The 26,838-nt window shown below is 48.5% G+C and overlaps 1 protein-coding gene across 1 annotated transcript; it reads left to right on the top strand.

Annotated features, from left to right (window-relative positions):
* The first annotated feature begins 452 nt into the window (after positions 1-452).
* On the top strand, positions 453-26,549 carry THAP12 (THAP domain containing 12). The gene is made up of 5 exons (XM_044286972.1): positions 453-895; positions 8,099-8,219; positions 11,447-11,551; positions 12,881-12,917; positions 24,493-26,549. The coding sequence occupies exons 1-5, from the start codon at positions 807-809 to the stop codon at positions 26,412-26,414; spliced, it is 2,274 nt and encodes a 757-aa protein (XP_044142907.1). The 5' UTR covers positions 453-806; the 3' UTR covers positions 26,415-26,549.
* The last annotated feature ends 289 nt before the right edge of the window (positions 26,550-26,838 follow it).

Here is a 26,838-nt window from a genome sequence, read left to right as displayed (position 1 = left end):
ACAGTATCACACAGGATAGGATTAGATACACAGCTCAGCAGACAGTATCACACAGGATAGGATTAGATACACAGCTCAGCAGGCAGTATCACACAGGATAGGATTAGATACACAGCTCAGCAGACAGTATCACACAGGAGAGGATTAGATACACAGCTCAGCAGACAGTATCACACAGGAGAGGATTAGATACACAGCTCAGCAGACAGTATCACACAGGATAGGATTAGATACACAGCTCAGCAGACAGTATCACACAGGATAGGATTAGATACACAGCTCAGCAGACGGTATCACACAGGGTAGGCTCAGATACACAGCCCAGCAGACGTATCACACAGGGTAGGCTCAGATACACAGCCAAGCAGATGGTATCACACAGGGTAGGCTCAGATACACAGCTCAGCAGACGGTATCACACAGGGTAGGCTCAGATACTCTTGTGCCTGGAGATTGTAGAATTTGCGTTAGACCGGTATTATAGGTAATGGTACAACAACCTCCTGGCAGGTCCTCCCGCCACACGCCGCTCTATCCCCAGTAAACGCATCTCTATGATCAGCGGCGCTCGTCCTGTACCTACGCTACAGCGAACCATAGAGTGGGGGGTGGGGTTAGAGCGGCCGCGCGGTGCCTGCCGGGATATGTGTGTGACTCCTCCAGGCCGCGCACTGCAGTGTGGAGCCGCAGCGGCCAGTCTGTCTCCCGGTAGTCAGCGCGCCCCCTGGTGAGGGGAGGATTCGGGGTTATCCCGGTGCTTCCCCTCCCCCATTAGAAAAATAAATAAATCCCGTTACCTAACGAAAATGCCGAATTTCTGCGCAGCCCCGAACTGCACCCGAAAGAGCACACAGTCCGACCTGGCTTTCTTCAGATTTCCCCGGGATCCGAACAGGTGAGAGCATTGTCCTTCCTTCTGAATTTAGGGGGGCACCCATCCCCCTTATTTTGGTTTGGGGGGCTTTCACTGTGTGTTGGGGGGAGGGGTGTGCCCCTTGTGCCCTCTCATGGCTACCTGTGAGGTTACAGGCTCTGCCAGCCTCCATAGTGACACAATGGCCTCCGTCAGCAGCAGCTTGCTGGCAGTTTCCACAGAAATGGAAACTTAACCACCTCCGGACCGCCTAACGCAGATGTGCGGTCCGGAGGTGGCAGCCCTGCGCAGAGTCACGCATATACGCGTCATCTCGCGAGGGCCGGGATTTCCTGTGAACGCGCGCACACAGGCGCGCGCGCTCACAGGAACGGAAGGTAAGCGAGTGGATCTCCAGCCTGCCAGCGGCGATCGCTCGCTGGCAGGCTGGAGATCCGAATTTTTTAACCCCTAACAGGTATATTAGACGCTGTTTTCATAACAGCGTCTAATATACCTCCTACCTGGTCCTCTGGTGGTCCCTTTTGTTAGGATCGACCACCAGAGGACTCAGGTAGGTCAGTACAGTCGCACCAAACACCACACTACACTACACCCCCCCCCCCCCCCGTCACTTATTAACCCCTTATAAACCCCTGATCACCCATGATCACCCCATATAAACTCCCTGATCACCCCCCTGTCATTGATCACCGCCCTGTCATTGATCACCCCCCCTGTCAGGCTCCGTTCAGACGTCCGTATGATTTTTACGGATCCACGGATACATGGATCGGATCCGCAAAAAGCATACGGACGTCTGAATGGAGCCTTACAGGGGGGTGATCAATGACAGGCGGGTGATCACCCATATACACTCCCTGATCACCCCCTGTCATTGATCACCCCCCTGTCATTGATCACTCCCCTGTAAGGCTCCATTCAGACGTCCGCATGATTTTTACGGATACATGGATCGGATCCGCAAAACACATGCGGACGTCTGAATGGAGCCTTACAGGGGGTGATCAATGACAGGCGGGTGATCACCCATATACACTCCCTGATCACCCCCTGTCATTGATAACCCCCTGTAAGGCTCCATTCAGACGTCCGCATGATTTTTACGGATCCATGGATACATGGATCGGATCCGCAAAACACATGCGGACGTCTGAATGGAGCCTTACAGGGGGTGATCAATGACAGGCGGGTGATCACCCATATACACTCCCTGATCACCCCCCTGTCATTGATAACCCCCCTGTAAGGCTCCATTCAGACGTCCGCATGTTTTTTGTGGATCCGATCCATGTATCCATGGATCCGTAAAAAATCATGCGGATGTCTGAATGGAGCCTTACAGGGGGGGTGATCAGTGACAGGGGGGTGATTACCCTGATCACCCCCTGTCATTGATAACCCCCCTGTAAGGCTCCATTCAGACGTCCACATGCGTTTTGTGGATCCGATCCATGTATCCATGGATCCGTAAAAAATCATGCGGATGTCTGAATGGAGCCTTACAGGGGGGGTGATCAGTGACAGGGGGGTGATCACCCTGATTACCCTGATCACCCCCTGTCATTGATAACCCCCCTGTAAGGCTCCATTCAGACGTCCACATGCGTTTTGTGGATCCGATCCATGTATCCATGGATCCGTAAAAAATCATGCGGATGTCTGAATGGAGCCTTACAGGGGGGGTGATCAGTGACAGGGGGGTGATCACCCTGATTACCCTGATCACCCCCTGTCATTGCTAACCCCCCTGTAAGGCTCCATTCAGACGTCCGCATGCGTTTTGTGGATCCGATCCATGTATCCATGGATCCGTAAAAAATCATGCGGATGTCTGAATGGAGCCTTACAGGGGGGTGATCAGTGACAGGGGGGTGATCAGGGAGTCTATATGGGTGATCACCCCCCTGTCATTGATCACCCCCCTGTCATTGATCACCCCCCCCCCCCCCCGGTAAGGCTCCATTCAGACATTTTTTTTGGCACAAGTTAGCGGAAATTTTTTGTTTGTTTTTGTTTTTTCTTACAAAGTCTCATATTCCACTAACTTGTGTCAAAAAATAAAATCTCCCATGAACTCACCATACCCCTCACGGAATCCAAATGCGTAAACATTTTTAGACATTTATATTCCAGACTTCTTCTCACGCTTTAGGGCCCCTAAAAAGCCAGGGCAGTATAAATACCCCACATGTGACCCCATTTCGGAAAGAAGACACCCCAAGGTATTCGCTGAGGGGCATATTGAGTCCATGAAAGATTGAAATTTTTGTCCTAAGTTAGCGGAAAGTGAGACTTTGTGAGAAAAAAACAAAAAAAATCAATATCCGCTAACTTATGCAAAAAAAAAATAATTTCTAGGAACTCGCCAGGCCCCTCATTGAATACCTTGGGGTGTCTTCTTTCCAAAGTGGGGTCACATGTGGGGTATTTATACTGCCCTGGCTTTTTAGGGGCCCGAAAGTGTGAGAAGAAGTCTGGGATCCAAATGTCTAAAAATGCCCTCCTAAAAGGAATTTGGGCCCCTTTGCGCATCTAGGCTGCAAAAAAGTGTCACACATCTGGTATCGCCGTACTCAGGAGAAGTTGGGGAATGTGTTTTGGGGTGTCATTTTACATATACCCATGCTGGGTGAGAAAAATATCTTGGTCAAATGCCAACTTTGTATAAAAAAAATGGGAAAAGTTGTCTTTTGCCAAGATATTTCTCTCACCCAGCATGGGTATATGTAAAATGACCCCCCAAAACACATTCCCCAACTTCTCCTGAGTACGGCGATACCACATGTGTGACACTTTTTTGCAGCCAAGGTGGGCAAAGGGGCGCATATTCCAAAGTGCACCTTTCGGATTTCGCAGGCCATTTTTTACACATTTTGATTGCAAGGTACTTCTTACACATTTGGGCCCCTAAATTGCCAGGGCAGTATAACTACGCCACAAGTGACCCCATTTTGGAAAGAAGACACCCCAAGGTATTCCGTGAGGGGCACGGCGAGTTCCTAGAATTTTTTATTTTTTGTCACAAGTTAGCCGAAAATGATGATTTTTCTTTTTTTTTTCTTTTTTCCTTACAAAGTCTCATATTCCACTAACTTGCGACAAAAAAAAAAAAATTCTAGGAACTCGCCATGCCCCTCACGGAATACCTTAGGGTGTCTTCTTTCCAAAATGGGGTCACTTGTGGCGTAGTTATACTGCCCTGGCAATTTAGGGGCCCAAATGTGTGAGAAGAACTTTGCAATCAAAATGTGTAAAAAATGACCGGTGAAATCCGAAAGGTGCAGTTTGGAATATGTGCCCCTTTGCCCACCTTGGCAGCAAAAAAGTGTGACACATCTGGTATCGCCGTACTGAGGAGAAGTTGGGGAATGTGTTTTGGGGTGTCATTTTACATATACCCATGCTGGGTGAGAAAAATATCTTGGTCAAATGCCAACTTTGTATAAAAAAATGGGAAAAGTTGTCTTTTGCCAAGATATTTTTCTCACCCAGCATGGGTATATGTAAAATGACACCCCAAAACACATTCCCCAACTTCTCCTGAGTACGGCGATACCAGATGTGTGACACTTTTTTGATGCCAAGGTGGGCAAAGGGGCACATATTCCAAAGTGCACCTTTTGGATTTCACCGGTCATTTTTTACACATTTTGATTGCAAAGTTCTTCTCACACATTTGGGCCCCTAAATTGCCAGGGCAGTATAACTACGCCACAAGTGACCCCATTTTGGAAAGAAGACACCCCAAGGTATTCCGTGAGGGGCATGGTGAGTTCCTAGAATTTTTTATTTTTTGTCGCAAGTTAGTGGAATATGAGACTTTGTAAGAAAAAAAAAAAAAAAAAATCATCATAATTTTCCGCTAACTTGTGACAAAAAATAAAAAGTTCTATGAACTCACTATGCCCATCAGTGAATACCTTAGGGTGTCTACTTTCCGAAATGGGGTCATTTGTGGGGTTTTTCTACTGTCTGGGCATTGTAGAACCTCAGGAATCATGACAGGTGCTCAGAAAGTCAGAGCTGTTTCAAAAAGCGGAAATTCAAATTTTTGTACCATAGTTTGTAAACGCTATAACTTTTACCCAAACCATTTTTTTTTTTGCCCAAACATTTTTTTTTTATCAAAGACATGTAGAACAATAAATTTGGCGAAAAATTTATATATGGATGTCGTTTTTTTTGCTAAATTTTACAGCTGAAAGTGAAAAATGTCATTTTTTTGCAAAAAAAATCGTTACATTTTGATTAATAACAAAAAAAGTAAAAATGTCAGCAGCAATAAAATACCACCAAATGAAAGCTCCATTAGTGAGAAGAAAAGGAGGTAAAATTCATTTGGGTGGTAAGTTGCATGACCGAGCGATAAACGGTGAAAGGAGTGTAGTGCTGAAGTGTAAAAAGTGCTCTGGTCATGAAGGGGGTTTCACCTAGCGGGGCTGAAGTGGTTAAAGGGGCGCTCCGATAATCGGTGGATTGTATTTCACTCCTCGCATTGGAAAAGAATAGGAGAATAGTCTGCGGGAGTGATGAGCTGCGGGTCATAGATTCGCACCGACGGTCAATTTCCACACTGATTTGTTTTCCGCTGTGCGTTAATGAGGCTCATCCGATTTTTTTATTTTTATTTTTTTTTTTTTCCGCTGTGGAATTTCCACCCGCAAATCCGGATTAAAAGTCATCACATGATCACCAACAGTCTTATAACTCTGCGTTGTGCCATTCCTCTATTATTCCTGCTAGAAGTGATGAATGTAATTGCTAGCAGTCTGCACTGAAGGTCCAGATGAGTGTTACCAGTCGGAGGGGTGTCCCTGCACAGTCCGACACTGGCGGCACTGATTGGTAAGTGTCAGACTGTGCAGGGACACGCCCCCCCCTCCCCAACTGTTTACACCCAGCTGGACCTTCACTGCAAACTGCTAGTAATCCATCAGTAACTTCTAGTAGGAATAATAGAGGAATGGCACTTCCTAGCGTCATAAGAATAGATGCTCCAGGATTGTTATTACACAGGGAATACAAGTAGTTACTTCGACACGTCAGGAGCGGGGGCAGGCTTCTGTAGAGTATGTGGAAGTCCTTAATCTAGCTTCTGGACCTGCAGAATCTGCCAAAGCTCTGATCCTGACAACTCTCTCTGTGACCCCTCCTCCCTTCTCTTAGTATTGAAGATGGCAGCAGGGAGGGAAGGAAGTTATTCATGGCAGATCTGAGTGTGGAGAGGGGGTAAAGCATCCAAGGAGGCTTTAGATAGTACAGGCAAGGTAGCTCGTGGGGGGAGAATCTCATAGAGAACTGATGTCAGACTCTGCTGGAGGAGGAATCGCACCGTCCTCAGTGGCTGTCAGTACGTGTGAGAGGAGGACATCAGCCCAGTAATGAAGCTGCGCTGATACATGAGAGCTAGTGAAGGCGGCAGTGTCCTGGACACACAGGCCTCTCCTCCAGCATGTATTACTGGGTGGGTGACGTCCACGTGAGAGAGGTCTGACGCCAGCGCGCTGTCTGTTGGAGGTCTGACGCCAGCGCGCTGTCTGTTGGAGGTCTGACGCCAGCGCGCTGTCTGTTGGAGGTCTGACGCCAGCGCGCTGTCTGTTGGAGGTCTGACGCCAGCGCGCTGTCTGTTGGAGGTCTGACGCCAGCGCGCTGTCTGTTGGAGGTCTGACGCCAGCGCGCTGTCTGTTGGAGGTCTGACGCCAGCGCGCTGTCTGTTGGAGGTCTGACGCCAGCGCGCTGTCTGTTGGAGGTCTGACCGCCAGCGCGCTGTCTGTTGGAGGTCTGACGCCAGCGCGCTGTCTGTTGGAGGTCTGACGCCAGCGCGCTGTCTGTGGAGGTCTGCCGCCAGCGCGCTGTCTGTTGGAGGTCTGACGCCAGCGCGCTGTCTGTTGGAGGTCTGACGCCAGCGCGCTGTCTGTTGGAGGTCTGACGCCAGCGCGCTGTCTGTTGGAGGTCTGACGCCAGCGCGCTGTCTGTTGGAGGTCTGACGCCAGCGCGCTGTCTGTTGGAGGTCTGACGCCAGCGCGCTGTCTGTTGGAGGTCTGACGCCAGCGCGCTGTCTGTTGGAGGTCTGACGCCAGCGCGCTGGTCGGTTTGGAGGTCTGACGCCAGCGCGCTGTCTGTTGGAGGTCTGACGCCAGCGCGCTGTCTGTTGGAGGTCTGACGCCAGCGCGCTGTCTGTTGGAGGTCTGACGCCAGCGCGCTGTCTGTTGGAGGTCTGACGCCAGCGCGCTGTCTGTTGGAGGTCTGACGCCAGCGCGCTGTCTGTTGGAGGTCTGACGCCAGCGCGCTGTCTGTTGGAGGTCTGACGCCAGCGCGCTGTCTGTTGGAGGTCTGACGCCAGCGCGCTGTCTGTTGGAGGTCTGACGCCAGCGCGCTGTCTGTTGGAGGTCTGACGCCAGCGCGCTGTCTGTTGGAGGTCTGACGCCAGCGCGCTGTCTGTTGGAGGTCTGACGCCAGCGCGCTGTCTGTTGGAGGTCTGACGCCAGCGCTAATGTGCTGCTGTCTGTTGGAGGTCTGACGCCAGCGCGCTGTCTGTTGGAGGTCTGACGCCAGCGCGCTGTCTGTTGGAGGTCTGACGCCAGCGCGCTGTCTGTTGGAGGTCTGACGCCAGCGCGCTGTCTGTTGGAGGTCTGACGCCAGCGCGCTGTCTGTTGGAGGTCTGACGCCAGCGCGCTGTCTGTTGGAGGTCTGACGCCAGCGCGCTGTCTGTTGGAGGTCTGACGCCAGCGCGCTGTCTGTTGGAGGTCTGACGCCAGCGCGCTGTCTGTTGGAGGTCTGACGCCAGCGCGCTGTCTGTTGGAGGTCTGACGCCAGCGCGCTGTCTGTTGGAGGTCTGACGCCAGCGCGCTGTCTGTTGGAGGTCTGACGCCAGCGCGCTGTCTGTTGGAGGTCTGACGCCAGCGCGCTGTCTGTTGGAGGTCTGACGCCAGCGCGCTGGTCTGTTGGAGGTCTGACGCCAGCGCGCTGTCTGTTGGAGGTCTGACGCCAGCGCGCTGTCTGTGGAGGTCTGACGCCAGCGCGCTGTCTGCTGGAGGTCTGACGCCAGCGCGCTGTCTGCTGGAGGTCTGACGCCAGCGCGCTGTCTGCTGGAGGTCTGACGCCAGCGCGCTGTCTGTTGGAGGTCTAAAAATGAATGAAGATCACAGTAAGTGTAAATGATGGTTTCCTTGCTGATGGTTTCCATAGCCTCTGAGTGATGTTTACCCTCTATCTCTGCAGATGCCAGAAATGGGTTGAGAACTGTAGAAGATACGACCTAGAAGACAAGACCCCGGATCAGCTGAACAAGCACTACAGACTGTGCGCCCAGCACTTCGAGGACTCCATGATCTGCAGGAGCGTAAGTACCAGGAAACCCATGGACGTAGCTGCAGAACTATACTTGGACTGCAGTGGTTAGAGCATGCTGGGAGTTGTAGTTAAGAGCAGACTTCTTTATGTGCATATGGGTTGTCTGTAGATCTCCAGGCCCCTCCCCCTTATTTCGGCCCCTCCCCTCCCGATGATCTTTCAACTTTCCCCCATAATGGAAATCCGCTTTCTGTGCATCGAGCTTCTGCTTTATATACAGAAGCACTCTCCATAAACAGTTGCAGTGTAAAGCATGGTGGAAAGACATAGCAGCAGCCTGAGCCTCTAATGAGACAGGAGTGGGGGGAGAATTTCTGACTACCTCAGGCTCTCAATAGTCAATGCAGTTAGGCTGGAGTCGTTTATCATAGCTGTGTTCTCATGGAGCAGAGCTGCAGTGTAAAGTAGGTCAGGGCAGAACATGAGCCAAGTCCCTAATTAGACAGGGAGCAGATTTCAGACTGCCTCATACTTACAATAGACTAAGCCACTAGGCTGTAGATGATATAGCAGTGCTCCAGTGGAGCAGAGCTGCAGTGCAAAGCATTGAGAGACCTAGCAGTATCCTGAGCCATTGATGAGACAAGAGGATGATTTCCGATGACCTCCGACCCACCAACAGTCAATGCCGATAAGCTGGAGCCAGTTATAAATGTCACCCTGTGGGGTAGAGCTGCAGTATAAAGTATGCAGGGGCAGAGCAACAGCCTGACCCTCTGAGACAGGAGGCAGATTTCAGACTACGTCAGACTCGCAGTAGTCTATTTTGCCAAGCCGCAGTCTAAGATTCTAGCTGTTCGGCTGTGGAGCAGAGCTGCAGTGTAAAGCATGGAGAGACAAAGCCCTTAATGAGGCATTAGGAAAATTTCAGACTCGCAATAGACAATGCCGCTAAGCTGCAGTCGCTGATCATAGCTGTGCTGGGTTGGAGCAGAGCTGCAGTTGAAAGCATGGAGATAGAGCAGCATCCTGAGCCAGTGATAAGACTAGAGAATGATTTCTGACTACCTCGGACTCACCATAGACTATGTCACTAAGATGTAGTCCCTGATCGTAGCTGTGCCGTGATGGAGCAGAGCTGCAGTGTAAAGCATGGCAATAGAGAGCAGCATTCTGAGCCTTCGATCACACAAGAGGATGATTTCAGACTACCTCAGATTTACCATAGTCAATGTAGGTAAGCTGTAGACGTTACTCACTGCAGTGCTCTAATGGAGCAGAGCTGCAGTGTAAAGCATAGATCCTCAGCTTGTAATTGGACAGGTGGTGTATTTCCGTGAACCTCCAGTAGATAGTGCACCCAGCAGGCAGAGGAGGATGGCGATAGAGACGTATGGTTATTTAGACAGTTCTGATGACGGGCAGACATTACATTGGGGGTGCCCCGATTCCCCCCTCACATCTGCTCGTCTCCTCCATGACGCTTCTCTATCCCGTCTTCCCGCTGACTAATCCTCGGGCCATTTAGATTCCAGCTTTGAAGAGTCGGGCGGACTGGCCCCTTCTCATTAAGGTGGATGGTAGGAGGCCTGGAGAAGAGCGCGGCAGCTGTCCGCCTGCTCCTAGCCTTGGCGCGATACTCTGCAGACAATTCTCATTACCATCATTGAGGCCACATGTAATGGGTCCGAGCAGATGATTGACACGACCGGGAGGTCGGCGGTGATCCGGACCAGATGCGGCCTGCCGGCAGCGCACACATTCATCAGAAGAGCTGTATACCAGTGGATTGACGCTGGGCTCCTGCTGGGAGTTGTAGTTTAGCCCCTGGAGGTTCATACATTGTAATAGGACCATCTGAAAAAATTTGAAAACCTTTCTTGTATAACCTGTTCTAGATATGGATGCCACAGTCGCCAAATCATCCAAAAATTGTATTTGACGGTTTCTTAGCGGAGTCTGAGAAATCCGTGTGACATCCAAAATGGCCGCCATTACATCTCCATCAGCCACAGATTAGAATAGCGGCAAAGTCTCATCCACATGCCACGTAGAATAACCTGCTGCGTGGATTTTTACATCCGCCTCATCTACGTTTTTGACACGGGTTACTTGCGTGTTTTCCCCATTAAGTACAAAAGTGAAAATCCACACAAACCCCAATATATAAAAAAATAAAATGTCAATCCTCACCTCCCCGGCCCCCTTGCCTGCTCTGATCGGGGGACAGGGGAGCCTGGCGGGAGGCGGGGGACAGGGGAGCCTGGCGGGAGGCGGGGGACAGGGGAGCCTGGCGGGAGGCGGGGGACAGGGGAGCCTGGCGGGGGGACGGGGGACAGGGGAGCCTGGCGGGGGGACGGGGGACAGGGGAGCCTGGCGGGGGGACGGGGGACAGGGGAGCCTGGCGGGGGGACGGGGGACAGGGGAGCCTGGCGGGGGGACGGGGGACAGGGGAGCCTGGCGGGGGGACGGGGGGACAGGGGAGCCTGGCGGGGGGACGGGGGACAGGGGAGCCTGGCGGGGGGACGGGGGACAGGGGAGCCTGGCGGGGGGACGGGGGACAGGGGAGCCTGGCGGGGGGACGGGGGACAGGGGAGCCTGGCGGGGGGACGGGGGACAGGGGAGCCTGGCGGGGGGACGGGGGACAGGGGAGCCTGGCGGGGGGACGGGGGACAGGGGAGCCTGGCGGGGGGACGGGGGACAGGGGAGCCTGGCGGGGGGGACGGGGGACAGGGGAGCCTGGCGGGGGACGGGGGAGCCTGGCGGGGGACGGGGAAGCCTGGCGGGGGACGGGGGAGCCTGGCGGGGGACCTGGCGGGAGGCGGGGGACAGGGGAGCCTGGCAGGAAGGCAATGGAGTCAGGGGAGCCTGGCGGGGGACAGGGGAGCCTGGCGGAAGGCAATGGAGTCAGGGGAGCCTGGAAGGAAGGGGGTGCTGAGGAGCCACTGAAGGAACGGGGGGTTGTAGGAGGAGCCTGGAAGTAACGGGGGGTTCTAGGAGGAGCCTGGAAGGAAAGGAGGTGGGTGTTAGGGAAGCATGGAAGGGAGGGGGGAAGGGTGGACGAAGGAGCCTGGAAGGAGAAGGAGGGCAGAGGAGCTTGGAGAAAAGAGGGGTTGGAAGAGACTGGATGAGAGTGGAGGATGAAGGATCCTGGAAGGAAGGAGAAGGGTACGGAGGAGTCTGGAGGGCGTAGACAAGTCTAACATGTATATAATGAGTAAAAACCACCGGTCACATCCATCACTACTATAAGAGGATTATTCTTTGTATTTTCAGAGTCCATACAGGACGGTTCTTCGGGAAAACGCCATCCCAACCATATTTGACCTCACCAGTCATCTCGGGAACCCCGGTAGACGAAGGAAGAGAATAAAAGAGCTGGTAAGGGACTGCTGAGGACTCATGAAACCGGGACTGAAAAAATATTTGTTCCGGAACTTTGCTTCTGCCCCGCCCCCCCCCCCCCCCCCCCCCCCATACAGAGACCTGCGGATCTGCTTTACTCCAGGTCTGATGTCGTGTGGGGTCTTTCCTTTGTTCGGCTGCTCTGCTCTGCTGTATGGTCCTGTCTTATTGACTGGCACTAATGTGGTCCTTTAGGACTGTGGCTGCAGCTTTGGATTAGCTCTGCCATCTTGTTTTCTTGGCGCCCTCAAGTGAACGGGCTGTGGTTCCCTGCACACATGGTGGCTGGTTTGGCCCTTGTCCTGGGAAAACTTCGAAGGGGACACAGCGCTAAACCAAAGCTGATCATTGGGGGTCCCAGAGGTCAAACCCCCACTTATCATAAGGTGATGGATTCTCTTAGCGATATATCACAGCCGTATAAGATGGAAATACCCTTTAGAGAAGGATAGTATTAAGCCTGACCAAGCATGAGAACAGGGCGATGGTCACACATGCTCTGCTGCTCCATTTATAATCTGCGGGTTGTAGCCAAGTGCTCGGCTTTCTTCATCAGTCTTCACTATCCCTCCATCCATCTTTGTGAGGCTCCTAGCAGTGGGGGCCCCCAGCAAACAATCACTCATCACCTATCCTAGGTTGTTATGGTGGGACAACCCCTTTAATTTTCAGTCTGTCCTATCTGGAATGGATTCAGGTCACACCTCATACGTATGACCTGGATCTTCCTCGTCTGCAGTTGAAAGTCATGAATAGTGTTGAGCGAACTTGTGTTTTAAGTTCGGCGTCTAAAGTTCGGGTTATCGAAGAATCGGGTTATGGATTCTAAATCCTGTTATGGTCCGTGGTAGCAAAATCCATAACGCGATTCTTTGATAACCCGGACTTTAGACGCCGAACTTAAAACACAAGTTCGCTCAACACTAGTCATGAAGTATTGGATCCATCTTAGCAAAGGGGTCGCACAGCCGTCTTTTATTCAGTATCACCTCGTACAGATCTTCATCTCCTCCATTGATCTTCATCTCCTCCATTGATCTTCATCTCCTCCATTGATCTTCATCTCCTCCATTGATCTTCATCTCCTCCATTGATCTTCATCTCCTCCATTGATCTTCATCTCCTCCATTGATCTTCATCTCCTCCATTGATCTTCATCTCCTCCATTGATCTTCATCTCCTCCATTGATCTTCATCTCCTCCATTGATCTTCATCTCCTCCATTGATCTTCATCTCCTCCATTGATCTTCATCTCCTCCATTGATCTTCATCTCCTCCATTGATCTTCTTCCATTTCTCCTCAGAGTGAAGAAGAAATCCGGACATTAAAAGAAAGGAAACGTAAGTTGCCTCCCTTTTCATTCTGTATTTTGTGCACTTAGATGTGAGCCGATCCGGGGGTGCCGCTCATGTATTATAGTCGTATATACGCCATATGTAAACTCTACAGCACTGCGCACATAAACCGACACCAGAAAGTCACATAGTGATATACAGAATATGTCGGAGCGGACAGGATGTGAAGCGTCTTGGCGTGTTCCTTGCTCCCCTCTAGTGATTGGCAGGGATTACAATGGTTAGACCCCCACCAATTGGACATTGGTGGAATATACGGCACAAAAAAAAAATCACTTTGTAGGGGTTGTCCGGTTTCAGGAGTATACCAGACAACCCTGGGGATCAGGCTGCGGTAAAGAACTGATAAGTACTTACCTGGCAGATCCAGTTGGGCTGCTCCGGCTCTCTGCCTGAGCCTATTTGCCTAGCTGCGGGGGTGACGTCATGGCATCATGTGACCACTGCATCCATCTGAGACCAGTGATTGGCTGCAGCGGTCTCGAGATGTTGACGTGACATCACTCCCGCAGCCAGGTAAGTAGAGTAGGGTCAGGAGAACCTGAACGGCGGCGCTGTATCTGCCAGATAAGTACCGATCAGTTCTTTATCCCAGGGTTGTCCTGCATCCTCCTGGGGAACAAACAGAACACTTACCTGGTGACCTCCTTTTCATCTTTCAGCTGCGTCCAAGAATTCTCGGACTACCTGATGCACGCGCTCCAAGACAATTCCTTCTTGTCCAGCCCTGCTCTAGAATTGGCCTGCACTGCTCACATGAGCAATGCTGGCCAACCTGAGGGCAGCAGGAATTGTCTTGGACCGCGTGCACCAGGTAGTCCGACAAGTGGTGCGGCCATCTTGGATGACAGACGAGGAGCCCAGGAATCAATGTGCTCTGAAGGTTCCCCAGTTAGGCTCCATTCACATGTCCGTATGAATGGGTCCGCACCCATTCCGCAAAACACTTGCGGACGTGTGAATGGACCCTAAATGTGAATTTTTTTTCTTGAACCTGCAGGTCGCTTTAATAAAATAACGTTAGTTTGCGTAGTGTCAGGCGTCATGCACACAGCAACATTTTTACAGCCCACGTAAAGGTACCATACTACGGAGACGTAGGCATGCCACTGTATGGGGTCCCCGTCTGACACCGTACTGTGGTGGTATTCACCCGATTCTATGAGTAGTGCATGCAAAATCCCACAAACAGACCACTGTATGGAGACGTTCACGCGGCGGCTTCTAAAGCAGAATTTTTCTGCGGACCGCCGATAGCGCTGCCTCCCATACATCTCAATGAGAGGCAGTGCTGGGGATCGTGGCTTAAAGCCGTGGCCACACCGAGAAAGGACATGTCCCTTCAAAGCGCGGCCACGCCAAACTTCCGCCATGTGAACGTCCCCTATGACTCCAGATCAGAGCGGTAGAAGCCTGTGACTGCCGTATCCCAGAGAATGTAGGGATGGCGCAGTCATGGACTTCTGTGGGACCCTACCTGTACCTGCTAGAGGCAGTAATATGGGCGGCAGCCCCCAACATGCACATAGTGCCTATGAGCCGGATGAGGGTTGTCTTCCTTCTTTTCTTCCACCTATCCATCTATGCATCTTCTTTTTGTGGTTTGCATTCATAAACCCAAAAAGATATTTTAAAAAAAGACACCAATCCTGAGAGGTGTACAAGCCGGTGAAATTATAGATTTAACCCCTTAATGACCCAGCCCTAAAAAAAGGCCTTTATGACCAGAGCTTTAATAGACTGCCAAAAATAATGTTTGGAAAGTTTTTTTATTATGTTACCTGACCCACAGGGCTCTATATCAGGGATGCCCAACCTGCGGCCCTCCAGCTGTTGCAGAGCTACAACTCCCAGCATGGCCTGGACAAGCTACAGCTATTAGGGCATGCTGGGAGTTGTAGTTTTGCAACAGCTGGAGGGCCGCAGGTTGTGCATCCCTGCTCTATATAAATGTTTTTTTGGTTTTTTTTAAAGAACGTTTTTGTTTTTTCTTTCATTTTATTTGTGGAAAACTGAAAAAAACATTTTTTTTAAACTATTTTTAAAGTTGCAGATTGAAACTTTATTAAAATAGGTCCTTACTTTATGTAAGTTGTCTTGATATGTAATATGTATAATCTTCTGTAAACGGGACGACAGTTTTGTTTGGGGTGGGTGCATCCTGATGCATCCTGGACGGATTACTCTCCATTCAGAATGCATGGGGATAAAACTGATCAGTTATTTTCCGGTATTGAGCCCCTGTGATGGAACTCTATGCCGGAAAAGAATAACGCTAGTGTGAAAGTACCCTAATTTTAGGATTGGGGGGGATCTGACCTGTGGACCCTTGACCATCAGCAGCTGCAATACCGGGCACAGCCACTAGAAAAAAGTACAGCGTGGTGTCTGGTAAGCAACAAATGGGATGCAGAACTTTGCAGCCGCCCATTCAGTCAGCTGATTGCCAGGGCCCCTGGGAGTCGGACCTTCCCCGATCTGAGGCTGATGGCCTATCATAAGGACTGATCATTGGTATTGGGGTCCTGGAGAACCCCTTTAATTGTATCTAACCATGAAGTCACTATCCAGTGTCTCCCTCGCGCCGGTTCCGTTATATCCTTGCACATTGCCAGTTGGAAGTCAATGGTATGATTTATTAAAAATAACGATTTTGTCAATTCGCAACTAAAACGCATCGGCGGCCATGACTTAGATGCGTTTTTGACGCGCTCGCACATATTTCCTGTTTATTCAGGAACGGAAATGGTATTTGGATTACACCACAGTTTCCTCATGGCTTCAAAATCATTCCTTGATATTGAGCTCCTGATTGCTCTCGTACGCCTGCACCCTGAGCTGTACGACCCCCAGCACTACTCCTACAGTGACGCCGCCAGGAGAGGCAAGACGTGGGACCAGATCGCCTCCGAAATCTTCACCAACTGGTCGGATCTGAACCCTCAGCAAAGGTCGATGAAAGGTGGGTAGGACATTCAGTAGACGTATTTCCGAACCAGTCACACTCTAGTCACATCTAAAGCTGCTTTCGAAATTCTGCCTCCCGCTGTGTGGGCTCTGTTTTGAAGACCGCAACCTTCTGTATGACGTAAGGATGGATGGTTTCCCTCGCAGAACGACACAACAATCTGTATGGCACTGATTTGGTGTTTTTTGTTTTTTCTCCTTTTTACAGAGCTCTGTTCACACCTTGACCGATTCTTACAGATCTCATTGACTTGTAATGTTATATTATTATATTCAAGGGGGTATTCCCCCCCAGGCTATCATATTGCCAGTGTAAATAGAACCTTTGGACTACATCTCCCACAGTGCACAGCATGTCCAGTCATCGGGGTAGCCTGAGAACCGAAAGCTTTCAGAATTTGAATGCAGCTCTGGATGTGACCAGAGCACAGATATAAATTGTTCCTATTAAGTTTAGAGACAGCCCTTCTTCAAGCGGGTGTATGAGGGGGTATGAGTCCACGGCGTGCGTGTCTCATGACTCATACCCCCTCAAACACCCCTCGAAGAAGGGCACCAAAATTGGGCCCGAAACGTTGCAATAAATATTGGGAATGTACCACTGGTGTTGAAATTTTAATGAATAAAAAACGGAACTTTCGCACATCATCTTTCTGGTGTGCTGTCTCTAAACTTAATAGATTTCTATGGTGGAAGGAATCCACTCAGGACGTGCACCCACAAAAGCCATTATTGGATGAGTGCTGTGGTCTTACTTTGATTTACGGAGCACAGATATAGTCACCCCCAAAACCCATAGAAAAGAAATAAAACTAAGAATTTGCAAAAAAAATAAATCTAAATGTCTCATTTTCTAATGACCTTATCTGCTTTATCTGTATTTTCCAGTCCGGGAGGTGCAGACGCAATGGCAGTTACTGAAGGAGAATTTTCGACAGGAACTCCACAAACAAATGAGGCAAGAAATGGTGCCCCCTGGTGGCGAGAGACCAGCCTTCTCCTACTTCAAGGAGTTACTGTTCCTTCAGCCGCTCATGGTGGTTGACAAGTAAGTTTTACCAACGCTTACTATAATGGCAACCTCAAAGAATTCTGAAATAATCCAGAATTCTTCTTCTAGGAGCGCAGACCAGCGCGGTGCCGCAGCGAGGAGGAGAGACGAGGGGGCGGACGAAGACGACGTACAGATTGTTTACATCAAAGAAGCGCCGCCTTCATCCCCAGACTTCACGGAGATGGAGTCCGAAGCCGCCGGACCCACTCATTATATGATCGAACCCCAATATCTTCAAGGGGGGATGGGTCACGGTATAGAGGGACTGAGGATCGAAGTGGAGGAGGAGGAGGATGAAGATCCTCATGTGGACTTTTCCCAGAGTCTTGTGCCTTACTTGGCTCAGGTGCCAGACAGCCACCAAGCAAGTCTTAGAATGGCGATCACAAATCTGATCTTCTGTTACATCGAGAGCACTCAGGGACGCGCCCCCGCGGTCAGCTCGCGACTGATGCGATATATCTCAGCACAAGACGGCCCGTCACCTTGAACAACACTTGTCACAGCGATCGTAGAACTGCAACTCCCAGCATGGATGGTTTCCAGTTTAGGCAATCCTCTGTGAGGTTGAGGGACTGTTTACTGTTTACATGTTACCTGCGCTGATACATTGTAGCAAACTGTTGGGATTAGAGCTGCTGATGTGATTATCTCTTGGGATCCAAGTGTAACAAACCCGCAGCTGTGAGAAGAGTTCGGAATTGATTTTCAGCCTCTGGGTATAAACAAAATCAATAGTCCATGTTCCGGACGTGTGTCACGGCATAGCTGCCCTTTCAAACAGGTTGTCATAGATTTTTATATTGATGGCCTACCCTCGGGATAGGTCATCGATATCTGATGGGTAGAGTCCTGACTCCCGGGATCCCCCCGTCAGCTGTCTGAAGAGGCCGCAACCTATTCCATGGACGGTGACGTCACTTTTATCAGTCACGGGGCCTTGGCGCAGCACCGAATGAGGCTGAGCTGCAATACCAAGCACACGGCCACTATCCAATTGGTGGTGCAGTGCTAGGTAAGCTGTGAGGAGGCTGCGGGTGGTCACAAGAGCTGCAGCCTCCTTAAACAGCTGATTGGTGGGGGGTGCCGGGGGTTGGACCCCCGCCTATCCTCAGTATCAAACACTGAGACAACCCCCTATAGAGACCTGAACTCACTCTGTCAGTGAGATCTATGAAGTAGTGAGTTCAGGTCATTAAACCTGTAGTTGGTTCAGTTCTTCCTTCTGAAATCTGAACATGTGTCACCATCTTAAGAGCTGCCAGGATGCGATAATTAGCCATGTGGTTTTTAAATACATGTAAAAGTAGGAATTAATTCTACCAGTAATTGCTTTTCCAGAAGTCCAGCATCACGGGAGGTTGTCTTTTCTAAAGCTAGACCCTGAAGATGACAAAATTTTTTCCTCCTTGATGCCTTAGGAAGGACACAGTCATAATGTTGTCTGAGAGGATCCTCAGATGTTGGTTCCCTAAAAGAGTCTGCTCCATTTTCAAAGTCTCGAGTACAGCCCTTCTCTGTAATCATAGGATATATTCCTGACTTCCCGAGACCAGGCTCCTTGGAAGTTCTGCTCCTCAATTTGAGTTCCCCACCCTTGTATGCTAATATCTGGGGATGTAAGGGGTCAGATTTCATGGAAGTCCTCTCGCCAAGTCCTCTTGGGGCTGAGCCACCAATTCAAAGAGATTTAGACTTCACTGCGCCAAGAAGATGGGATCAGATGCTGAAGGACCTGGGCATGAAATTGACACCAGGATGTATGAAGATGCTTCCGACTTCTTTTTCCTTTTCTAAAAGGTCTTGGTTCTTCAGGTTAGACTGTGGTATGAAAAATGCTAAAGGGAAAAATCCAGGAGAACCTCTTGGAACGTTTTTGAGGTTTCTGGAACCAAGTCTGATTTTTCAAGGTTGATAAACCAGCCCACTTCTGTCAATAGCAGCAGTGCTGCCGATAATAGATCTTGGCGTATCTGAGAAGAGACTACCACAAGAAGGAAGTCATCTAGGTGTGGTATAATAGTAATGTCTTTCCCTCATAGAAATGCCATGATTTCTGTAACTTCAGCAGAGGCGAGGCCAGAAGGTAGAGATTGAAACTGGAAATGTCGGGAGACCGCAACCCCATTGGCTATGAACTTGATTTATTTTCTTTGTAGGTCAATAAAACCCATTTCAATGACTTTTTTTAAATAAATTATATTCCCAGCGTTCAGACACAGTTGTTTTACTACAGCTGACCCCACACTGTGACCTCTATATGTTCTGACCCCTTCTAATCCACTAGAATTAATTTTTAAGGGAAGGGAACTGTCTCTTTATGACCCTATAAAGGGTTAACATAGGCTTACTGGGTAGATGCCTATAGGTAGAACTAGAGGGACAGTGTTTTTTCCTTCTGGAGGACATCTAATTTGCGTCCTTTTTCCCCATAAAGCCCCACACATCAGTGAATGTCTGTCTACACGGACCCCTCATGTCTCCATTACCTTTAATGCATTTAATCAAACATCAGTGGTTTTCGGCGGGTCCGTAGTGACACCACTGAAACATACCATATTATTATCTGTGTCTATAGTCTATGGGTCCATGAAAACCCCTGACCAAACACAGATGGCATCCATATTGTGTCCGTGGTTTTTTACGGACTGTTGGTAGGAGATGATCCAGAAACTAACTTTTAGCTTTGCAGTGTCTGAGGAATATGGAAACCACACTGAAGGCAAACCAGACCAAACATGGATCCTTCACGGAGGTCAACATGGACATTCAAAAGAGGCCAAAGACTGCCAATACCAGCCGGATCTCCTGCCATTGATATGCCGTAAATGAGTCCTACCCCTAAAAATGAAGAACGGACGTGACGTCAATTGCTTCTATTTCTCCTGTAGACTCTTATGAAGAGTGACCGCCACTTGTGTGGAATGGGGTGCAGGCGCTCCCATTTTGGAGATTTTTTTTTTTTTGGACATAAGCAATATCTTGGAGAACCTTCCTGTACACATTGGATCACCTCCTGCCATGGGGCAGATGGTGTCACTAGTCCTATCTACTGTGATCGCGCCTGAGCTGTGGAGTCAGTAGAAATCTGGCGATGAAATGCACTATGTTGTTCTGATTTCACTACGGGTATTTCCAGTGGGTTCATTTACTTTTTGATGCAACTGTATTATACATGAGCCATTAATAAAAACTAGAGGAGTCGTTGGTTTGGCTGACCGACGCCACAGCCTCTCGGAGGGGGGGGGGGCACTAATGTTTTGTAGAATGTCTCCAGTCGTCATGGATCCATCTTCTGTTTCATTTTACAAATAAAATAGAACAGACATGTTCCAGCACTGAGACCTTACCTCTATTGTGTATTTATCGGATTCTGCAGTCAAATTTCCAAAATTTACCAAGCTCAAACGTTACAATTTTTCCATTGTAAATTTGAGAGCAAGCTGAGGATTTTATCCTTTTTGAGGTGCAAAAGGTGAATTCTGCAAAAAAAAAAACCTGAAAACTCTACATACAATAGGTGGCTTAAAGGCGTTATCCAGACTTTTTAAGTGATTGCTTATCCAGGAGGGTAGGCCATCACTAGCTGATCGGTGGAGTCGCAACCCTGCCAATCGGCTGCTCTGTGTAGCTCCGTCTCCAGACGTTGGTGCCGGAACTACACTGCACTGTCAACATTGCAGCGGACAGTGCTCATCACTGCAGCCCTGCTCTGATTGACTGCAGTGTTGACAGTTGCACCGCCTTCTCCGATGGAGCCACAGCAGGGTGCCAGACCCCCGCCAATCAGCTAGTCATGGGCCATCACTTAATAACGGCTGGACAACCCCTTGACTTGTGACACTTTGTGCTATTGCAAAATTAAATGGGTTCTCCAGGATCTCACATTGATGACCTATCGACAGAATGGAGGGGCACAGTACTTGGCCAAGCCACCTCCTCATTGACATGTGCGACCGTGCCGCTGTGTCTGGTACAGCAGTTGAGCCAAGAGACTGCCTCGTGGATTCTGCTGGAGACTGCCTCATGGATTCTGCTGTTTGGGTATTTCTGGGATCAGACCTGCGCTGATCACACATTGATGGCCATTTATAAGGATAAGACATCAATGGAGAACCCCTTCAAACATGGCCTTTAAAGTTTTTTTTTCTCTATTAACGATGAACTGTCCTTGGGATAGGTCATCAATATCTGATCGGTGGAGGTTCAGCTCCCGGCACCTAGGCAGTCACATGGTCTACTTGCAGCTCAGTCCCATTCAAGTGAATGGGCTTTGGCTGCAATACCAAGCACAGCCTCTATACAGTAGACGGCACTGTGCTTGGTATGCTTACCGAAGCACCATGGCCTTTTCAAACAGCCAGACCCTCACAGTCTGGCCCTGAACTATCCAGAGGGTAGGCCATCAGTATTGAGCTTCCAGCAAACCCCTTTAACCCTTTTACTACCAGCGCCGGGTAAACGTGGTGCCCGCTCGCACATCTCCACTGTTTCAAATAGCAGAGACCTGCAATAATGACAATCGCGGTCATTAAAGCCTTTAGATGCCGTGATCAAGTGTGATCACGGCATCTAAAAGCTCAAAAACCCGGAAGCAGACGCTTACCGGCATCCCCGTGTGGCTAATTCGGATGCCAGTAATTGCCTTCAATATGCTGGGTCTCCCTGAAGAGACCCAGGGTATTGGAACTGCAATTCCTATGTTGGCCAACAGGTGGCAGGCCGACATAAGAAATAAGCAATTCAGCTATTATCATGCTTCTCTATGAAACATGGTAATATTGAATAAAAAAAATAAAAACTACAAAACAAGAAAGTAAAAAAAAAAATTTTAATCATCCCCCCCCCCTTTCTGTAAAATATAAAAATACATTTTCAGACACATCACCGTGCCCAAAAATGCCTGTACTATTAAAATATAATAAAAAAAATTCCAATACAGCGACTTGCGTAATGGGGAAAAAGGGTCAAAATGCCCATTTTGCCATTTTTTTTTTTCATCACTTCTCTTACCCCAAAAAAATTTAATAAAATGTGATCAAAAAGTCACAACCCAAAATGGTATCGGTAGAAACTACAGATTGTCCTGCAAAAAAATGAGCTCCCATACAGCTCAGTAGATATAACTATAAAAAAAAAAAAAGATGGGGGTCAGAATATGGTGATTTAAAAAAAAAAATATAGATATTGTTTTCAAAGTTTTAATTTATATTTGCACTAACTAGACATAAAAAAAACCTATACATATGTACTATCGTTGTAATAGTGACCCAGAGAATGAAGGGCACCGGTCAGTTTTGCAGTAAAGGGAACGCAGTAGGGACAAAACCCGTAAAACAGTGGAGGAATTTTTTATTTATTTTTCCCAATTTCCCCCCATTTGCTTATTCCTGTAGCGCTTATAAAAAATTTTGGGGCTGATTTTCATTTATTTTTTAAATAAAGCAAATACAACATGTCCTTGTCTCAAACCTTTTTGCTTCCACTGGAGAATTTGCCCCCGATAGCTTGCAATTACCGTATGACCGCACCTCTATGAGGGGGATAAAGCGCCGGACACTGAGGCTTAAAAAAAAAGTCTATTGTCCCGTTGCATTAACCGCTGTCGAAAAATGGGCCTTAACATGAGCAAAGCAGCCTCGAAGGGAAACACCTGGTGAGAAGAGTAGTCATCCAGCTGGAAACAAGTGACCTCTTGTCTGCCCGCAGCGGCCGGTGAACGCCAGTCACGTCCGGCCCTTATTTATTAAGCATCTGGCGCCACTTTTTGCATGTTTTCTTCGTGGCTGAGACCTGGTTTAAGGATTTCTTTCCTAATAGAGCATTTGTCTTAGGGCTCATGCACACGACCGTTGGATGTTTTGCGGTCCATAAATTGCGGATCCGCAAAACACTGATACCGGGCGTGTGCATTCCGTACTTTATGGAACCAACTGGCGCCTGATAGAATAGTCCTATTCCTGGCCATAACGGGGACAATAAAAGGACAAGTTCTATTGTTTGCAGAACGGAAATACGGAAACTGTATGCACACGTATTCATTCAGTTTATTTTTTTTTTTCAAAGCCCCATTGAAATGAATGGTTTCGCATATGGGCCGCAAAAAAAACGGAATGGACATGGGGGAAAAAAAGATACGTGCGCATGACCCCTTATTCGTGGCGTGGCTTCAGTGGGCTTCGTTCTTGCGCCAGGTTTTATGCATTTGGCTTGTTATGATGGATCAGTGTTGCAGCATTACGTTTACACTTATTTAGCGCCAACGTACAGATCTGCAGTACATGCCTATAGGGACTCCTTGCATTGCCCGATGGCTGTGCGTTATGCAGGAGCGGGCTGCTGTCCTGGTAGTATCCGCCATAAGATGGAAGGTTTTAGGGATTCATTTTCAGGTACATGAGGTATATTATGAGAACGGTGCGGGAGGTATATTATGAGAACGGTGCGGGAGGTATATTACGGAACGGTGCGGGAGGTATATTACGGAACGGTGCGGGAGGTATATTACGGAACGGTGCGGGAGGTATATTACGGAACGGTGCGGGAGGTATATTACGGAACGGTGCGGGAGGTATATTACGGAACGGTATGGAGCTCATAGTGCATATGCATGCAACTTTGTCATTGTGCTAATTTTCCAGTCCTCATCAGTCTAGGCGCTATGTGTCATATGACCATTAAGCCATTAATATCGCCATGTAGGACACCTAAAGACACATTCTCTTCAGTGCTCTGGCTTTCCTGAGTAGATGCCACCCCTCCGTGGTTCTCACTAATCTGCAACGTCATTGCATCTGACCACCAAATATTGCGCATGTGCTGTACGGTCCTGGGCCGGTGCATGTTCAGCAGGATTATTAGGTATTACCCACTGCTGGGAGACTGCTGCTCATGCAACAGCCCAGGACCACAGACCGCATGCGCAAGATGTGGCTCCATAAGGAGATATGCTATCCTCCGAATCATACGCTCTACCCAGTAATATTAAAGGGGTTTTCCAGGCTCCTGATATTGATGACCTATCCTCAGCATAGGTCATTAATATATGATAGGTGAAGGTCCAACGCCCCGCTTCTCCACCACCGGAACTAACACTTTGAATGGAATTCTGCTTCTGGCTCCACTCAAAGTGTTGTGGCCATGCTGGGTTACTGCAACTCAGCTCCCAGTAACCTGCCACAGCCACCAGTAGCTCCCAGTTACCTGCCACAGCCACTAAACATTCAAAGTGTACCGGAGGCTGAAGGGAACGGCTGATCAAGGGTTTTGGACCTTCACCAATAGGATATTGATGATCTATCCTGAGTATGGGTCACCAATATCAGGAGCCTGGAAACCCTCTTTAATAGTTTAAAGGCCATAAAATACCTGACAGACTTTCTTTATCCAGTATAGAAATAAGGACCAACATGTCGAGTCTTACTTTTTAAAGGTAGAGAAAAATGTTCAAAAGCACAAACTCAGAATTTGCTGGTAGGTAATTTTTAGAAAACTATCTTCTCTGCAGTAAACACAAGTATTTTTTTTTTTCCCTTTTAGTCGATGCCGTCATCCCCTTGCAAGAAAACCATCAAAACAATAACAACGATGTGGAAATCCAGATCGAAATTGAAGATTCGGAGGAAAGTGCAGCCATGACCGATGAAGAAAGGTATAACAAGGAGTACATCAAGTCTTTGTTTGAGATTGTGCTTCTGATGGGAAAACAGAACGTTTCCTTGGAAGGACGGAATTTTAAAGATCAGAACGGAATCTACTCTCAGGACAACTTCCAGGCGCTTCTCGAGTATCGTATCAATTCTGGGGATGAAGTTCTCAGAAAGAAATTTGAGATGCTCGCCGTCAATCAGGAGTACTGCTCTCGTTTCCAGCAGGAGCAGATCTTGGACGTCTGCGATAGGTGCATAAGAGAGGAGGTGATGCGGGACGTCCGGAACTCCCAGTTTTTTTCCATTATTGTCGAAGACGCAGTTGACTTGGCAGGAGAAGAACACATGCCCATTTTCATCAGGCATATAGATGACGGCAACAACCTCCACGAAGAGTTTGTCGGGTTTCTTCCATGTGAAGACGACGCAGAAATTATGGCCATGAACTTCCTCACGACGATCACAGAAAAATGGAAGCTAAATATGGAATACTGCCGCGGACAGTCGTACATTGCTTCCAGTAGACTGTCTTCTAAAATGAAAATTGTAGCTTCACGGCTATTACAAAAATGTCCGCAAGCAACTTATACACTTTGTTCTTCTTGTGCCTTGAATATATGGTTGGCAAAGTCCATACCTGTCACCGGAGTCTCCGTAGTGTTGGGTACTTTGGAAGACATTTATTTATTTTTTGGTAAGTCGTCTACCTTAGAAATAGAGCTGGAAAATACAATCACCAGTCTTTTCATGGACAATGTTGAGAAAGGTAACGAACTCAAGGAAATCCTGAGATCGGAGTGGATAAGCAGACACGATACTTTTGAAATTATAGTGACTCTCCTCCCTTCGTTTGTTCACTGCTTGGACAGAGTAACCTGCGATGACTCCTTTAGATGGAATACGAGGGTAACCAGCCAAGCGTTTCTACTGTCCAGTGCCTTGACGGATTTTGACTTTGTCGTCACTATTGTCATATTGAAAAATGCCCTCTCGTTTACGCGAGCTTTTGGCAAAAATTTACAAGGACTGACTTCCGATGTATTTTCTGCAGCCAATAGCTTAACAGCCGTTTTACACACCTTGAATGAGGTCATGGAGAATATCGAAGTTTATCACGAGTTCTGGTTTGAGGAAGCAACTAACCTGGCGGTAAAGATGGACATCCCTGTCAAACTCCCGGGTCGGTTCTGTAGAATGCAGCACGTGAACTTGCAATCCGACCTGACGTCGGAAAACTTTTATAAAGAAACTCTCAGCGTACCGACCATCCAACACATCATTCAAGGGCTGAAGGACGTCTTTTCTGAACATCATCTGAAAGCCCTCAAATGCTTATCCCTTGTGCCATCCGTCATGGGTCAGCTCAAATTCAGCACCAGCGAGGAACATAATACTAATTTGTATAAATATGACCTCCCCAGTCCAGAAACGCTCTCTGCAGAGCTCCACTGTTGGCGGGTGAAATGGAAACACAGAGGCAAAGATGTTGAGCTTCCGTCCAACATCTTCGAATCTCTTCATCTCCAGGATATAAAATTCTTTCCGAATGTTTACGCCCTCCTTAAGGTTTTGTGCATTTTACCTGTTTTTAAAGTCGAAAATGAGAAATATGAAAGTGGACGAAAGCGTCTGAAGTTCTACCTGGAGAGCACACCCGTGGAGCAAAGGTCAAGCCAACTGGCCTTAGTCAACATAAGCTACGATTTCAAGTATGACTTGGACGTAATGGTGGACACGTACATGAAAATGGTTGCAAATGATGCCAAGTTTGAGTCCATGTCTCCACATTCAGAAATTGTGGATGAAGTTTGATGCAGATTGCCCAAATAAGGGTACTTTCACACTAGCGTTTTTTCTTTTCCGGCATAGAGTTCCATCAAAAGGACTCAATGCCGGAAAAGAACTGATCAGTTATATCCTAATGCATTCTGAATGGAGAGCAATCTGTTCAGGATGCATCAGGATGTCTTCAGTTCAGTCATTTTGACTGATCAGGCAAAAGATAAAACAGCAGCATGCTACGGTTTTATCTCTGGCCCAAAAAACTGAAGACTTGCCTGAATACCGGAATATGGAATTTTTTTTCATAGGAATGTATTAGTGCCGGATCCGGCATTCAAAATACCGGAATGCCTGATCCGTCCTGCGCAGACTGAAAAAAAAGGTGAATAAAAAAAAAATCCCGGATCCGTTTTGCCGGATGACACCGGAAAGACTGATCCGGAATTTCAATGCT

This window comes from Bufo gargarizans, chromosome 3 (assembly GCF_014858855.1).
Source record: "Bufo gargarizans isolate SCDJY-AF-19 chromosome 3, ASM1485885v1, whole genome shotgun sequence".
NCBI lineage: Eukaryota > Metazoa > Chordata > Amphibia > Anura > Bufonidae > Bufo > Bufo gargarizans.
The sequence above is the reverse complement of the archived record's forward strand: the minus strand, read 5'-3'. Positions and strand labels throughout refer to the sequence as shown.